General features: G+C 45.0%; 1 protein-coding gene across 1 annotated transcript in view; it reads right to left on the bottom strand.

Moving 5' to 3' along the window:
- Positions 1–3,987: 3,987 nt before the first annotated feature.
- Positions 3,988–16,247, bottom strand: part of KCND2 (potassium voltage-gated channel subfamily D member 2) — a 480,490-nt gene continuing 468,230 nt past the window's right edge. The window contains exons 3-6 of the mRNA XM_041727330.1: positions 12,820–12,915; positions 11,707–11,799; positions 8,463–8,710; positions 3,988–6,676 (exon numbers count right to left, since the gene is read on the bottom strand). Coding sequence (XP_041583264.1) covers positions 6,499–6,676; positions 8,463–8,710; positions 11,707–11,799; positions 12,820–12,915 — 615 coding nt within the window. The 3' untranslated portion in view covers positions 3,988–6,498. The remainder of the gene's footprint in view (positions 6,677–8,462; positions 8,711–11,706; positions 11,800–12,819; positions 12,916–16,247) is intronic.

Genomic DNA, 16,247 nt, shown 5'->3' with positions numbered 1-16,247 from the left:
CAGACATGAGAATTTCGACCCTTATCATCTTCACTAGGATTTGACAGTGATAAACCTTCATAATATTAAATTTTCTATACATTTCTTTTTAATCATAGTTTCAAACTAAGTTTCCACGGAAAAGGAGTTTTGGACACAATGTTAATACTTATGATGACTAACACATTTACCTGTTGAGAAGTAGGAAAGATTGAGGTGGAAGGTAAAGAGATATTATTAATAGCCCGCTGTTATTTTGGAGCATAAAACAAGCAAACGATGAAGCCCAAAGAAGAAGTTTTATGAGAAGTAGTTATATCCCAAGTACCATTTTAAAAGGTACATTAAATTTTCTACAGTTCTATATAAATCAAATGTCGGTGTTTACACCTTTATTGAAGCTCTCTATTTTATTAGGAGCAAATAAAAAAAAATATCAAGGACCTAGAGAAAATTTTTGGAATTCTTTGAGAGAATGTGGAACTCCAAGGATATTTTAACTTGTCTCATATTAATTTGGGATACTGACTCGTGCAGTTTTTTTGCCTACCTAAGTCTCTGCACCTTAGTTTGCACATGGCATTAAATGTCAATAGGCACCCCACCGCCACCCCCTGGAAGTTTCGCAAGAATCTGAGGAAGACACAGAAATAATGAAGGGTGGGAATTGCGGTTATTGACATTAATTCCAGAATATCTCTGTTCCATTACGAGCACTACAGCCCTGAGCAGCAACCTTGAAAATATTCACAGGCTTTGTTCAAAAAGGGGAGCAAGCAGGAGATAATGGATGTTCTGCTGTCTTTGAAAAATATTTATTTATTTATTAGAGAGAGAGAGAGAGAGAGAGACAGAAAGAGCACAAGTGGGAGGGGCAGAGGCCGAGGGAGAGGGAATCTCAAGCAGACGCTGTGCTGAGCGCAGAGCCTGATGTGGGGCTCGGTCTCATGACCCCAAGATCACGACCTGAGCCGAAACCAAGAGTCAGACGCTTAGTCTACCGTGCCACCCGGGTGCCCCGATAATGGATGTTCTGGCACATAATTCACTCTGTTATGGGAAAATCATCTACCCAAGGTCCAGGACTATGCCAACTTGATCGAAGTCAAGAGGGTCGAACGTAGAATCAGAGCCCAAGGATGACGCTCGAGCACCCGGCAGCCCTGTCAACACCCTCCGTCTTTGCTCTGGGGTTTCTCCGTGTCTCTCTCCCCATCGTTGGTTCCCACCTTTCAATACCCTGGGCTGGCCAGCCCCATCCCTTGGAAAAGACACAGGCCACGTGGGCCCGCACTCTGGCGAGTGCTGCTGACTACGCACTCACCCTTCTTTCTACCCTTACTGCTCTGCCGTCCGAGTATCTTTCAGATAGTACAATGGGATCAATCAGATGAACAGCTTTGACGTGGGGCGACAGGATTCGCAGCAGGCTTATGTATACTCTTTCTGCAAAACTATTTTAGCGGCTTTCTTTTCTATCCCCTGAAACCATGGTGGGAAGGACAGAGTGGAAACTTGGGGAAGCCTAGTTTTTTACCACATTCAAAATGTAAATGTCAATTTTCTGCTTCCTTCCCTGTTTTATCTTGCCTTGTCTTACTACCTGATCTTTTTCCAAGCAGGGAGGTAGGGATTCATCTGCCCTTCCCTTACACCCCCACAGAGGGAAGACCCTGGCCTACGGAAAGAGGACTTTAATCATACGATGCGAGGGTTTTTTTTTTTTTTTATAAATTTATTTTTATTTATTTATGATAGTCACAGAGAGAGAGAGAGAGAGAGAGAGAGAGAGAGGCAGAGACACAGGCAGAGGGAGAAGCAGGCTCCATGCACCGGGAGCCCGATGTGGGATTCGATCCCGGGTCTCCAGGATCGCGCCCTGGGCCAAAGGCAGGTGCCAAACCGCTGCGCCACCCAGGGATCCCCCGATGCGAGGGTTTTAAAAAGTCCTTTTAAGAATACCACCTCGATGTAGCCTCTGTTGAAAACACGTTTCAGGAGATTGAGGTAGAAAAATGACTGTTAATGTGGCAGAAAGAAAAATACTTGTAGTGTAAGATTATGAATAACAGTGTACAGCAGAGGCCAAGCTATTTTCCAGCATGTAACTCCTTGAGGAGGATTTGGTTTGGATGTTTGAGCTCCGTCTCTCCGACACCTATCACAGTGTCTGGCCCATTCAATGCACTCAAGAATTTGAATTATATGTAGAATGGACAGTAGTTACCTAGTGGATTTCCATGTAAAAAAGAGGGAAAGAGGGGATCCCTGGGAGGCTCAGCGGTTTGGCGCCTGCCTTTGGCCCAGGGCGTGAACCTGGAGACCCGGGATCGAGTCCCGCGTCAGGCTCCCTGCATGGAGCCTGCTTCTCCCTCTGCCTGTGTCTCTGCCTCTCTCTCTCTCTCTATGTCTATCATAAATAAATAAATAAATAAAATATTTAAAAAAAACCAAAACAAATAAAAGTTTAAAAAAAAAAAAGAGGGAAAGATGATTAGGGAAAGGGAGAGAATGATCTAGCAAAAGAATGATTAGTGTTTGAAGAGAAAGCTGGGAAAAGGTAAAGTGGACAGTAAAGAACAGAGAATTAGAAAGTATGGATGTAATATCACTCCCACTAAAAGCTTTTTGCAATAAATATATTTTATAATTGTCTTAAGCAAATGTGCTGTTGAAAAGTAATAATTTCTGAAAAGTAAAACATCTGACTCTTTCACGAGTGTTTTACTGCCCCAAACACGCCCAGGTGATGTATAGCCAACGTAGGCTCCTCTTTTCCCAGGAAGTGCCGTGTGCCTATGCAGGCGTGTTGAAAATTCTGATGAAATCTACGCAGTGCAGAGCAATAACCATTTTTGTACCTGTGAGTTAATAAAACAAACACCTAATAGCACTCCGGGGAAGAGGAGATGCCTTCCTTATGAAGCTCTGAGGAGTCATGTATTTGATATCAAGAATCCTTTTTATTCTGTTGAGTAATGGTGCCAGCAGCCGGTGATAGAACTCCCTGGAGGCTATTTCCAAGCCAATGGTGTCACTCGGCTGAAGGAATAGGGAGATGTGTTAGACCTTTTCAACGCAGGATGGGCATCTCAATAAATCAAGGACTCTAAAGGAAAAGAATTAACAAGGAAAAAAAAAAAAAAAGGAGACTGTCCACCAAGAGGAACACCAGTGATCGCTCTTTGAAATCTCTCTTGGAACTAAATGATTTACTCTGTGTTTCTCCCTTTTCTAATAAGCTTTAAACTTTTCCTGGCTTTTTGTTTCCTACTAAAGAGAAACCATCAGATGAACTTTTTTTTTTTTTATAAAAGAATAAAAATCTAGGTATGTGTCTCAGAATAAATACATGTAAATGTACATATATACGCATACCTAGAGCTAGAGAAATACACCACCTTGTTTCCCCAACTAGAAAAGAATCTTTGAGATTCTGACGGAGCTCTGGCCAACGTCCTCGCCTCGGAGCTCGTTTGCTGGACAGGAGGTATATGAGGCTCAGGCGCCAGCCTCTCTGCCCACGCCGTCCAAGAGGCACGCAGCAGGTGGGGGTCCGGCTCATAGACCGGGTCTAGACACACTGCAGAGAGCACCCCACCTAAAAGTATCGCACAAACAAAAACAACTGATTGTAACCATCCTACTTTTTTTTTGGGGGGGGGGGCGGTGACCAACAAGACCTTGTAAGATTTACTTGAATTAGGTAGTAGCTACAGAGTTGTAGGTACCAAGGTATTTCCAAAAAGGATCATCTGAAGCAGTGGGCACTCTTTCATCATTAAACAGTATTAAACTGTTCCTTTAAAACGTCTCCTCCTAAATCCCCTTTGTGGGCAGCAATCTACTGCCTCTACTGATTTAGACGAGATTTAGGTGTTACTCACAATCAACGGGTTCTTTGAGTTCCTACATGTTACAAGGTTCTCCCAAGTACGGGTGCGGCACGTCCTAGATCTTGGAAAGGAAGGAAGCCCAGGAAAAAAAGAGCAACGGTCAACCACGTGGTCCTGTTCAAGCATGCACATGTTTTATTTAAGTATTCTCCAAAGGTCTATTTTTTTTTCCAGCATAATGCAGATATTATGCTATCCTTTGAAATAAGATATATGAATTTCAAACAAAATTGTCAAAAACAATGACCTCGGTTACTCCATATGGTACACAGAAATAATTACATTTCACTTACAATACAGATGCACTTAACACAGTCATCAATAGTCATTCACCACCAACACAGTATATTTTTTAAATCACCTAAAACACCAAAAAGTTTTTTTTTTTCTTTTCCAAAAATCTAAAGAAATTAAGAGTTTGGGATAAATGAGAAGTCGAAAAGGAGGCAGAACTGTCAACTAAAATAGCCTAACTGCTTTTTTTTTTTTTTAATGTAGTATTAAGAACATGAAAATAGAACTTTTCATTGGGAATCAGAAGACCTAAGTATTCCCGACTGCGGTTTCCTTAGTCTACTTTTTAAAAAGTTTTTCAACAAATGCCATCACAGAAGTTTCACTATATTTGCTCTAGAAGCATAAAGTGACATGAGGCAGGTGTTAATATAATTGTTAATATCCACGCTCCAGGAAGATTAGTAACTTTTTAAAAGACGTACTAGAAATGAAGCCAGTTCTTCCCTAGAGATAGTAGAGAGGATCTTACTTTTATTCAGCGAATTATTTGTTAAGATCTACCATGTGCACAGCACTGTTCTAGAAGCTATTCTAGAAATGGGAAGCAAGGATCTCTGGCTTTACTTGAAAATGGTTGGATTAATTCCTTTTTATGATAAATTATGATAAGCATTTTTAAAATCTTCTATAGTAGAGGGATAATTATTAATTCTTTCCGTGTACGGAGGCTAAACTTTATTTCTTACAGTGGTGGTTTGGAATGAACAAAACTTTTCATTCGACGTAAAACTTTTTTACACTGTCACGCGCAGACACGTCTGCTGATATATCTCAAAGGTGAAAAGCTGTAGAGACTTTTCACTTAAATGTACACAGAGATCGACGTTGCATCATCAAACTCCTGTCCTGATTTAGTGGAGAAAATCGCTCCTCGCAGGACACAGGGACCTTTCTCAGATACATTCGTGCCGCCTTCTCCACGGGTGTGGAAAGCGTGCTTTCGTCAAATACTGCTACGTAAAGCACTCTAGTTTATCTCTGCCTTTCAATTCACATCGGTTGTTCTCAAAGTGTATTCAAGATCTAAAGTAAAATAAATAATACATCAAGCGAAGTTCTGGGATTACTGATTTTGTGACATCAATCCCAGCCTACTCTTTGCCTGAAACCCATAGCGATACGTCCAGTGTCTGGGCTTTTTCCCTAACAGCAAAGAGGTTAGAGAGATCATTCACGGATGTCAACTCCTTTCTCCTAATTTTTGACAAGGGGATTGACGATAGCGATCTACTTACAAGGTAATATGCTGGGGACTACAAAAGTAGGAAAGTCATTTGAACTACAAAACGTCAGTCCGGTTGATGACGACAAACCCAATAGAAAGGCGCTAAAGAAGTCCAAGAACAGATAATGCACCGTCACGGGGGGGTACAGCGGACCAGAGAATGTTACCGAAAGACATTTATGGCACAATAGTCTTGGATTAAAAAGTTCTCTAAAACCCGGCCACACCGCAAGTTTCTCTACGAACGTGGCTCTTACTGTATCTATGAAGATCTGGAAGGTACAACAACAACAACAAAAAAATCCTGATTCCTGATACAACAGGTGTACAATGAATTATTGCGGTTGTAACAGTATCTAGGTGCAAGGTCAAACGATAATTAATACTGAACTATCTGAACACGTTAGATTTACTAATGAGCATCCCCATGAGAAATACCGCAGCTCTAAAAGGAGTTTGTTTGCACAGCCCACCATGGAACATGAACAATCAGCTTGTTGTAAGTGCACAGAAATTCCCCCTTTCTACAATTATAGTTTATCATGCCTATTCTGAAGACAACAGAAGGACACTGAAATCACTGCTCCAAAGAATTCTAGCATGCATTATGATGGTTTCCTTCAGTCAATACAAATGTGTCGTAGGAGTTTCTTTTTTTTTTTTTTAATACGTAATAATCTTCATCATAGCCAATGTTCATGGTTTTAACAGGAAAAATTTTTATCAAAATGTTTTCCATATTTTTTTTTGTTTTGCATTCAACTGGAACATTATGTTCAAAGATTTGTTTTATTTATTTTTATTAAAAAAGAGTTCAGATCATAAGAAGCATCGATAGGCGGCATTTCATTGTGCTCATTCACAAAGTCAAAGGGTCACAGACTCTTCCTCTGCATGACAGGTCAAACTCTGCCCAGAAATGCCATTTGGTGGTTTCCTTTCCATCCTCAAGTTTGGAAGCTTTGTTTTTTTTTTACTTCACTGCCAACCTTCTCGCTTTGCTGTTCTCATCTGCAAAACGTGTATTGTGTCTTCTTCCTTCCGCATGGGATTCTTTGCCCAGCCAGAGCTCCAGTTCTCTTAGACCTGATTCCAATTGTCTTACAAAGCAGACACTCTGACAATATTGCCTCCTGAGTACTCTGGAGACTCTGGCCTGTCGTCTCCTTCCGGGGTGGTCACTGGAGGTGTTGGGATGCTTATTATTGCTGTAGTCACATATGGTTGTTCACAGTTTAGTTTAACACATTCTTCCATCTTGGCGTTTAAACTGGACCGGCTGATGAGGAAGAGAGAGATTTTTTTTTAAAAGTAAGCTGTTTACGGAAACCCTGTTTTCCCTACCACCGAGGAAAGTGTTTTCACATTTGTCCGTAACGTTTTAAGTATCTCTAGAACAGTCACCGTGATTTTTTTTTAAAAAACGAAGAACCAAAAAAAAAAACCAAAACAAAACAAAAAAAAACCCCAAAAAACGAAGGACCAAGCCTAGTACATGTGGAGGTGAACGTCAGCCAGGTCACTGGCATTAAGTAAGTGTCTAGAAGGCACCTCGAGCTGGTTCCATCAAGTGTGTCTCAAAGTGTGTTCTACAAAACTGCAAGGAAGAGACTCGGGTCGGTTTTGGAAAGTCTGGGTTGGGCAAAGTAAGATCGTTTTCAGACGGGACCCCTGAGAGCTTTGCGATGCTCACGGAAGGGATGTACCTCAACGACCCGAGAACATGTCTCAGTTCTTTTGGCCACAGGGGTAAAGATGCCCTTAAAGCTCTCAACTTAGTGACAAGTAGTTCTAAGAACCCCGTCCCCTCTCCAAGTTAGCCATTACCAGAAATTCAAGATTTTCCCCCGTGGTATTTTCACACAAGGTGTATACTCCATCTGGCTGGAGGGAAAAGGGGAGAGGAACAAGGAGGGTGCACCTAGGATGTTAATTACTCAAACCTAATTACCTTATTTTCATGGAAATCTCACTCAATATGTGTATGTCCTAAAATTTTCTTTCTGATCACTTCTCCGCCTTCTACTTAATTTTGGAACAGATGGAGAACAACGCAGAGGTAGAAAATGTGGGAAACAGAAATCTTCCATCGTTCCAAAATTTAATATTCTGGTCCCAGAGACATCTGATTTATGTAAATCAACACAGCCCGAATTCAGAATCTCATCCAGCTTTTTCACAAAGATTGTTGAATGAGAACAAAGGAGCAGCCCTGGACTGATAGACTGTTAATATAAAAACACAGCTATTTAATTTGAAGGACAAAGCAAAATTATGTTGGCAGAAACTGATCGTTCTTAATCAGTTGTATTGTTACCTTTTGTTACACATACATGTTTGTGGTAAAAACAAGTAACCAATAAAGAGAAGCAAAGGGAAATCCCAGTAGAAAAATCCCACTTAAATCGTCCATGAAGGAACCAGAGGTGAACAATTTTAGCATTTCACTTATATATTTTTATTTGTAATGGATTGATTTCTGTGTTCATTGTGGCCCCAAATATCTTTATGATCAAAATCATATGTTGAGACACTCGTGTACGCATGGTTTTATTTTTCACTCTTACATCAAAGGTGTCTGTGTAGGTGGCGCTGAGCACTTTCCAATGATGTCAGCATCAATCTAATTCGTCTCTGGAGTGGTGTTGCCTCGCTATCGTCTCAGGCTTTGGGGCCCCTAGTAGAAAGGTATCTGCTCCCCTAAGCCAACGTGGTGGAGGTAGAGAGGTGGGAGCCGCGCTGCGTGCGTGCCTGGCCACCGCAGCTTCTTTCTACCCTTTATACTGTACACCTGCTACTTCCGACCCCGGGAGGGTCGCAGCAGGTCCACTTTCCTACTTGTTACCCTATTAGTTTCTGTCTCATTTTAAACCCTAGGAACCAGGATTTAGATGCCACGGTGCTTCTCAGGTGTATTTGTCTAAATAAATAAATAAATAAATAAATAAATAAATAAATACTAAATAAATAAATAAATAAATAAATGCCCTTTGCCCCCCACCCACCGCCCCAAAGATTGCCCAGCACACCCAGCAGCAGGGGGCCTGCAGGATCACCCTGGGTACCTGTTCGACAGCGGGGTCCTCTCCACGCATCTGATCTGGATCGTGCTGAGCTCTTGCACACTGCCTCGGTGGCTTCCTGACACGTTGGCATTTGGGATGCGGAAGGTTTTCTTGTGTCGTCGTGAACAGCAAGTGCTGGTGACTCCGTGTTGTGAAGACAGAGAGGGGCTGTGACTGGAAGGCCGGTTGCCGGGCGCCACTTCCATGCAGCTCTCCTCGAAGACCTGCTCATCCACAAACTCATGATTCTGTTCCGCGGTTGCAAGGGCGAGAGAAGGGGGCACAGAAACACGTCGTCACTTTAGGAAGGCGATGGCTGGCTTTGCTTTCTTAAGACTCAAACGTGCCCCTACCCTGAGACACCCCGGCAGCAACTGATGCCACGTCCCTAGAGACGGGAACCTGGCCGCCGGGCTCCAGGTCGGCCCTGCACACGGGCACCTGCAGGCTCACCGAGGGTCTCTCTAGGGACTAGGGACTAGGGACTACCTGAATCCTCAGATATCACTTGTTAGGGGCGCCCGGGGGGCTCAACAGCGGGGGAGAGGTGTCTCCTTGGGCCCAGGCCGTGACCCCAGGTCCTGGGATCAAGTCCCACGTCAAGCTCCCTGCATGGAGCCTGCTTCTCCCTCTGCCTGGGTCTCTGCCTCTCTCTCTTTCTGGGTCTCTCATGAATAAATAAGTAACATCTTTAAAAAAAAAAAAACAAGTAAAAAAAAAAAAAGAAATATCACTTGTGAATTTAAACACCACTTCTGGAACAGAAGAAGCAAAGAGAAAAAAAAAAAAAACCCTCTTGAAAACGCTGTAAGACAGCGGTCACGGCGACTGTGTAAGTTCACACCGACTTTTCTTTTTTGAACAGATTGGAATTATGGAAAAGACACAATTCCGATAGGATGCCTCATATTAGACGGCCTGTTGGATGTCAGCAAATATTTTCACGTGGGATTGAAAACATTTTTTAATCAGAAAGTGAGATCCTGGAGATACTTTCTATTTCTTGAGATGCTCCTCTAAAACTCCCAGCGTACGGACAAGTGACTTGTTAGGTAAGTCGGTAAAATACTGCCAAACGGGCCACTCTGTGACCCAGAAGGGGACAGCCTGCCCTCTGAGCTCCTTCCTTACCCGGTGACCGTCCCCGGCTGCACGCATCGCCTCCGCCCGTATGCAGAGCGGCCCTAGCACGGGGCGCACAGCGATGGGCATCATTCACACACCACAATTTAGAAAAACCACAGCACAAATTTTGCTTTTTTAGAGTTCTTAATACAGAATCACTTCCTAACATGCCTATGTAAGAATCTCGCTTCCGAACTATAAGGGAAAACATCTGGGTCTGAACGGCCGGGGGAGTGACTCGGTGAGTATTTTCTTCTTGTCTTGGTGTAGGTGGGAACGACCCTGTACCGGGAGGCTCCGCACATGCCAGGTTCCGCGGAACCATCTCTCATCCTAAAATATTAGTGAAACAATCGAAGCAGTTCACTGGCCAACAGCAAATGGATTGTTTTCGTTACCCATTTTGTCATTTCTTTGCTGAGACAAGCATGTTGAAGTGAATGAAATCTCAGGACTCCACTGTTTAAGGTCCAGAGAATAATATGACCGGATAGGACAGGATTTCGTGAAGAAATGAATTTCAGTATCAAATTTTCTGGGGAAAAGCAGAGCTCACGAGGGATGCGCAGTCTGTTTTCTTCCCTCACGGTGCGCATCCCACACACGTGCTACAAGCACCCGATGCGTGAGGTCCTACGCTGTCACCTCGGTGACGGAAGTGAGGTCAAGTCCTCTGGCTGCTGGTTATTGTTGTGGGCAGCTTTATTTGAATGATATGAATCGGTGTTAGTTTTTTTTTTTTTTATTTAAGAGGTAAAACAGTAAAAATAGAAGATAGCGAAAAATGAAAAGAGGGAATCCTGGAAATAAATAGATCTATTAATGTCACCATTTACCTTTCAAAGAGTTATCCTCAGCTACAGACCTTCTCCTGTAAGTTATGGATCTTTAGTTACAAATGCAAATACCATCCGGTAACTACCGTGCTTTAAGCCCTCAGACAAGTCCCCATTTATTAGGAGACAGGGATGGGGAGTCTCCACAGGCCTCCAGGGTCTCGCCAGTCCCTAGACTTCCTCTGCCTCCCGCTGGGTCGGCCTAGGCTAGGCCCTGCCTTCCGATGGCCCCCGCGCTCTCTCGGCTCCTCTGGGGCCACCTGCAGCCTGCCTCTGCGGCCTGCGTCACCTTGGGGCCCTCTCCCTTCCTTGCCTAGCCAGCTCCTGGTCGTCCCCGCAGGTGTGCATGCAAGTCGCCTCGCTGCCCTGTCCCGTCAAGGCTCCTCCGGCTTTGCACCCCTCACCGTGGCCCCGATTTCCCTTAGGCAGGTGCTGACGCTCCTCCAGGAACTCCGGGTGTGTCCCCGCTGTGGAGGCGGGATGGGGGCCACCCAGGCTGCGCCCCGCCGGCCACCACACGGGAGGCGAGCAATGCGAATTCGTCGAATGACCGTCGGGCGAACCGGGCCAGCGCCCGGCCGGTGCCCGAGGTGCGAGGGCAGGTGCGGGCATCTGGGGAGCCGGGGAGAGGACCCGAGGGGGCAGTTTCCATCAGCTCTGTGCTCACAGACCGTGACCCCCCGACAAGCCAGCGAGGGAAGGGGTGCGGAGCTTCCTAGCAGACGCCCTCCGCGCCAAGGGGCCGCCCCGGATTAAAGGTGTCATTGCCCTACGGGGACACACAGTTTCTTGTTACCTTTCTTGTCATTACAACCTGTTAATGAAAGACGCTTCTACCTGGTTACTCTCCATTTTTTCCTGCTCCGGCTATCGGAATGCCCCTTACCTCGATGTCAGGATCGCCTGAACGACACTGTTTTTTGATTAATGAGCATTCCAATAATCAGGGAGAAAATGGTATTTTATAGGGCCTGCAGCCGGCCGTCGGGAAGCAGCTTTCCACCTGCGGTAAACCGGCATTTCAGACTGAAGATAACCACGAAAGACGCACACGCTTTAAATAACTCTCCGGAATACTTTCCGAGTTGAAATGTCACTATAGTCTTTCAAAGCCATTTCAAATATTGTGGGTTGGGGTTTTTTTTTTTGTTTGTTTGTTTTCATCTTTTATGTATTTTCCAGTACCGTAGAGAGTGAACTCATCCTTGGAAGCACGGAGTCTGCACAAAGGCGACCGGGGTTCGTGTCCCAGCACAGGGCGGCCAGTCACGCCTTTTCCTTACCGTGGTTTTCTCCAGGCAGTGCAGCAGGTGGTGGTGCTGGGTTTCAAAGCTGGAGCCGGATTTGCTGACAAAGGCCTGCTCGTCCTCGGAGGACTGTCAACACACAGAAGACAGAGGCGCTTCCTATTTTATTTGCAAACAATGAGAACCTCAGCCACACATTTCCACCGAGAGCCTAGCCTATCTCCTGAGATTCAATGGCAGCATTTTAATTTCTTTTTTAACTAGAAAGGGACAAATGCGCAGTTGCTTGTCATTTCGGTAACGAGCGAGTACGCGTGAGCCGAACTAGCGCTGCGGTCTTGGTCCGCCTGCCTCCCTGCCTCCCTGAACTGCAAATCGGAATCGTCTGACTCACCTGCCACCTACCTCGGGAAGCCTGCGAGCCCTTCTCTGTGGCTGGTGAAGCGGGATCCAGGCCCTCAGGACCCGCTCGCCTACATCGAAGCTATTCTGATGGCCAGAGGGCTGGGGCCCTACCCACGCGGGCGGCCGTGGACCCCGGAGGGCGCTCCCCCCCATCAGGGAGCCAGACGAGCCCTCCTGACCGCACTCAGAGGAATTTTAAGGAAATAAGTCGTTTTGAAACAAAAATGGGTTTCGAGTCGAGGATTCCTGACCTTCCCCTTGTGCACATAAGCCAGCAAAGCAGGTCACCAGCTGAGGTGCTGATTCTCGGGCGGGCGACAGGGGGTCAGCAGCCCCGGGGGAGGGCCCAGGGGTCGCTGCTGCCTAACAGAGTGGCCTCAGGGTGGCACGTGGGTGCCTGGGCATTTACTTCAATGTGAATGAACCTGTTGTGGGGGTGAAAGCCAGTATTTTTTGTAAATACGGTGTAAACAATTTAAGCTCTTCTTAAGCGGCTATTTGAATGAATCCAGAGGCAAAACAGCCCTAAACTGAGTAACCAAGTTCCCCCTTTAAATAAAAAAAATAATTTGAAATTTTGTAAAAAAAAAAAAATGTCCCCAGCCAGAGGGGGCATTTACAGAGGGCGCTTGGGTGGCTGGAGGAGCCACCGTCTGAGTCCCCCCAGGCCATGGAAGGCCGGACACGAGCAAATCCCCATCACGCAAGGAAAGTGGCCACGAGCAAGTGACACGCGGCCCGTACCTGCAGCTGGTTGGTGAGTAAGCCGTTGCGCTTGCTCTGCATGTAGGCGTTGGCGCTCCCGCTCTTGGCCGCCCGGATCCTGGCCAGCCTGGCTTTCTAGAAGCCGGAAGAGAAAGAAGTGGTGGGTTAATAGCCAGGAGCTGTTTCCTTACCGCAGTCAGCGCACCCTGGGGTCACACGCACGTGGGCACCCGGGCGGTGAGGCCCGGCGAGCTGTCCCCACGGTGCTGAGGATGACACCTGCACGCTTCCATCCGTGCACTTCTTCAGGGCCACGCAGTCCCCCCGCCCCGGCCGCTGGGTCACTCCCTCCACTCGGGGCCCTGAGTCTCCATGGTAAGATCAGTTTCTCGCATTGTTGTCTCTGTCCCTCGTGTTCAGAGAAAAATGACAGTATTGCTTCATTTAGGTTCCCACTTACCCCAGGCGGAGTAGCTCAAGCAGGTGAAGACATTGCAAAGCAGCTTCCAACTCACCTTCATCTACACTCGCCCCCTTTTAAAAATAGCAAACACGTTCCAGGAACCAACCGCCTGCCCGCCCGCCTGCCGTCTTTGCTTCCCTCCTTTTTGCCTTCTTGCCTTTTTAAAGGTTTTTTTTCTAAAAAAAAAAAAAAACCAAACAAACCCTGCACTCTCAACTATTAAAGATTTTCTTGCGATTATTTTGTTAAATCCGGCAACGTGGACCTCGTGCCAAAGAACATGGAGTCTCAAGAAAAAAAAAAAATCCCTAATCCACCCGCCTTTTCTACTGACACTGGCCCACACTAGAGCACACTTATCTGATTTCTGTTTCTCTCCTGAATTGTTGAAACGAGAGCACAGTGAGCCACTCCAAGGAGATTTATGACATTACTGTTTAATTTTAAAATATTCATGCATAGAGAGTGTTCGATTTAGAGGGCTTTGGGGTGGTTCCTTCAAGTGTTGACACCTACAGAGAGATCACCAAAGGGATATTGCTGAGCAAACTGACTGCTTAGCCAGATTTCTGGTATTCCTCTCTCCTCTGGAACTGCTGTTGTATCTGGAATGAGCCACGGAGTGAGTCTGGTTTTCACCTCCTGGAGGACACTATTTGGGTGAACGTTCTGTTTGCACGATGTGTATCTAGCAAGTGTATGCAGGAAAGCAACTGGAACGGCGTGGTGCAGCTCCCATAGAACGACTCCCTAAAGATCCCTTCTTTTCCCTTTCTAAACAACCCAGATAAATCCTATCTGTGGTCTCCAGCCCCGCGATGTTCTTTTTAATAAAAAAAAATCTAAAAATTATCTAGATTTTTTTAATGGAAAATGAATATATACATATGACCAAAAATTCTATTCATACAAAAGTGCATCAAAAATAAGTAAGTCTCTCTGGACCCTGGAGCTGCCCTATTTTTATGCTTCAGAGGAACCACTGGTCATATTTCTTTTTTTTAAAAAATAAATTAATATTTTATTGGTGTTCAATTTACCAACATACAGAATAACACCCAGTGCTCATCCCGTCAAGTGTCCCCCCTCAGTGCCCGTCACCCAGTCACCCCCACCCCCCGCCCTCCTCCCCTTCCACCACCCCTAGTTCGTTTCCCCGAGTTAGGAGTCTTTTTCTTCTCCCTTCCACTGGTCATATTTCTAAGGAATCTTGCCAGAAATTTTCTAGGCATATAAATTAAGAGTGTGTTTGTGTGTAATTACATATACATGTGTATCTTGACGTGTGATCACATCAATACGTCATACATCAATATACACATATTCTTACTCATTTGGGACAATATGCCTCCCACTCCTTTGCACTTAGCTGTTCTCATTTAATAGATCGGAACTCCCTCCGTATCTACATATACAGATCCACCTCATCCTTTATAAATACCTAATAGGCCAATGAATAAAGCATCGCTTACGCAGCCAGCCGGTTACCACTAATTTTCAAGGCACCTTTTGCTGCTACAAGCAATGGTGCCTGCCTTGGACATCATGACGAACTTATCTGCAAGACAGATTTCCAGAAGCAGAACTATTCCTAGATCAAAGGGTGCGCGTTGCGTGCGTGTTTTGTTGGATAGGTTTTACCAGACTTCCCTCCAAAGCTGTACCAAGATGCCCTTTCACGCCCAGGGTCTGAGGGTAGCGCTGGGACGCTGAAGCTCTCAAAATAGCATTGAGATATCATCCGGCTTCAACTCCACCCCTTCTCCCTTCCTCTGTGAATTTACTCTTCCTGTTTGCGGATCCCAGGTTAAAATAATACTTTGTACGAAGATCATATTCATAAATGATGGGAAAAAATAGACAAATTTCACTCTTGGTTGGCGGTATACTGTTTAGATCACCCAAAGTACTGAGACAATGCTAGAGAAGGAGGTTGGGAGGTAGGAAATTTTTAACTTCAAAAGCCTGTGCTGCGCAGCCAGGATTTCAGGACTTGATAAAACAATGGGACGTGACAAGCACTTCTGGAAATGACTTTGAATTGATGTAATAATTCAGAAATAAGTAACCTAAGTATATATTTGGTTTCCAGAAAAGGATTATTGCTGAAATTTGAGTCCTAAAATCTCATTGGTCTCCTGAAACGCTTAATGCCTTTTCTGGTCTCACTCTGACCCCACCCTACCCCTTCCTCCCACCTTCCCTCTCTCCATCCCCCTTCCTTCCTTCCTTCCTTCCTTCCTTCCTTCCTTCCTTCCTCCCTTCCATCTCCCCTCCTTCCTTCCCTCCCGCCTTCCTTCCTCCTTTCCTTCCTCTGTCAACTACTGCATGTTAGTCACATGGTTTTTATCACGGTTACTAGCCTCACCTGTGTCATTCTCCAAGCACTTAGCAGCTGTATCAGAAAACATTATTTTTTTTTCCATAAACGAGACACTTATTTACATTAACCAAAACCACTGTCCAGCAAAGGAAAATGACATGTCTTTCCCACCGTGGAAAGCCTACATGTGGTGGCAACCAGTACAAGAGAAGTGGCTCTAGGCTTCAGGGAAAAAGAAGCAGTTGTTTTAGACACAGAATAGCCATTTTGCTAAGCCAAGTACTATGATTAGAAAAAACCTCCCATCTCAATTTCAAGCACGACTTTTCTTTCATTTTACAACGATATCCTATGAGTTAATTGGTTTAATTGGTCTTGTGGAGCGCCACACCAAATGTCTGTTGAATAGTGCTGGCTTTTATGACCTGTGATTACATCTTTGCTTTCAGTAGGTAATTGAGGAAATTTCTTTTACAAAGATATTTTAGAAAAATCACTTTACTTCTGAGCCAGTCAGTATGACAATCTTGGCAATGGTGGCCGTGCAAATGGGAGGTCAAACAAAAACCATCCACCGGTAAGAGGAAGTGTATTCCTTGCGGCCCCCACCCTCAGTTTTGTAGGAAATACAACTTCTTGGCATGGCCAAGTACCAGCAAATATTATGGAATGAGAGTAAAG

The sequence above is a fragment of the Vulpes lagopus genome, chromosome 13 (assembly GCF_018345385.1).
Source record: "Vulpes lagopus strain Blue_001 chromosome 13, ASM1834538v1, whole genome shotgun sequence".
In the NCBI taxonomy this organism is placed as follows: domain Eukaryota; kingdom Metazoa; phylum Chordata; class Mammalia; order Carnivora; family Canidae; genus Vulpes; species Vulpes lagopus.
The sequence above is the reverse complement of the archived record's forward strand: the minus strand, read 5'-3'. Positions and strand labels throughout refer to the sequence as shown.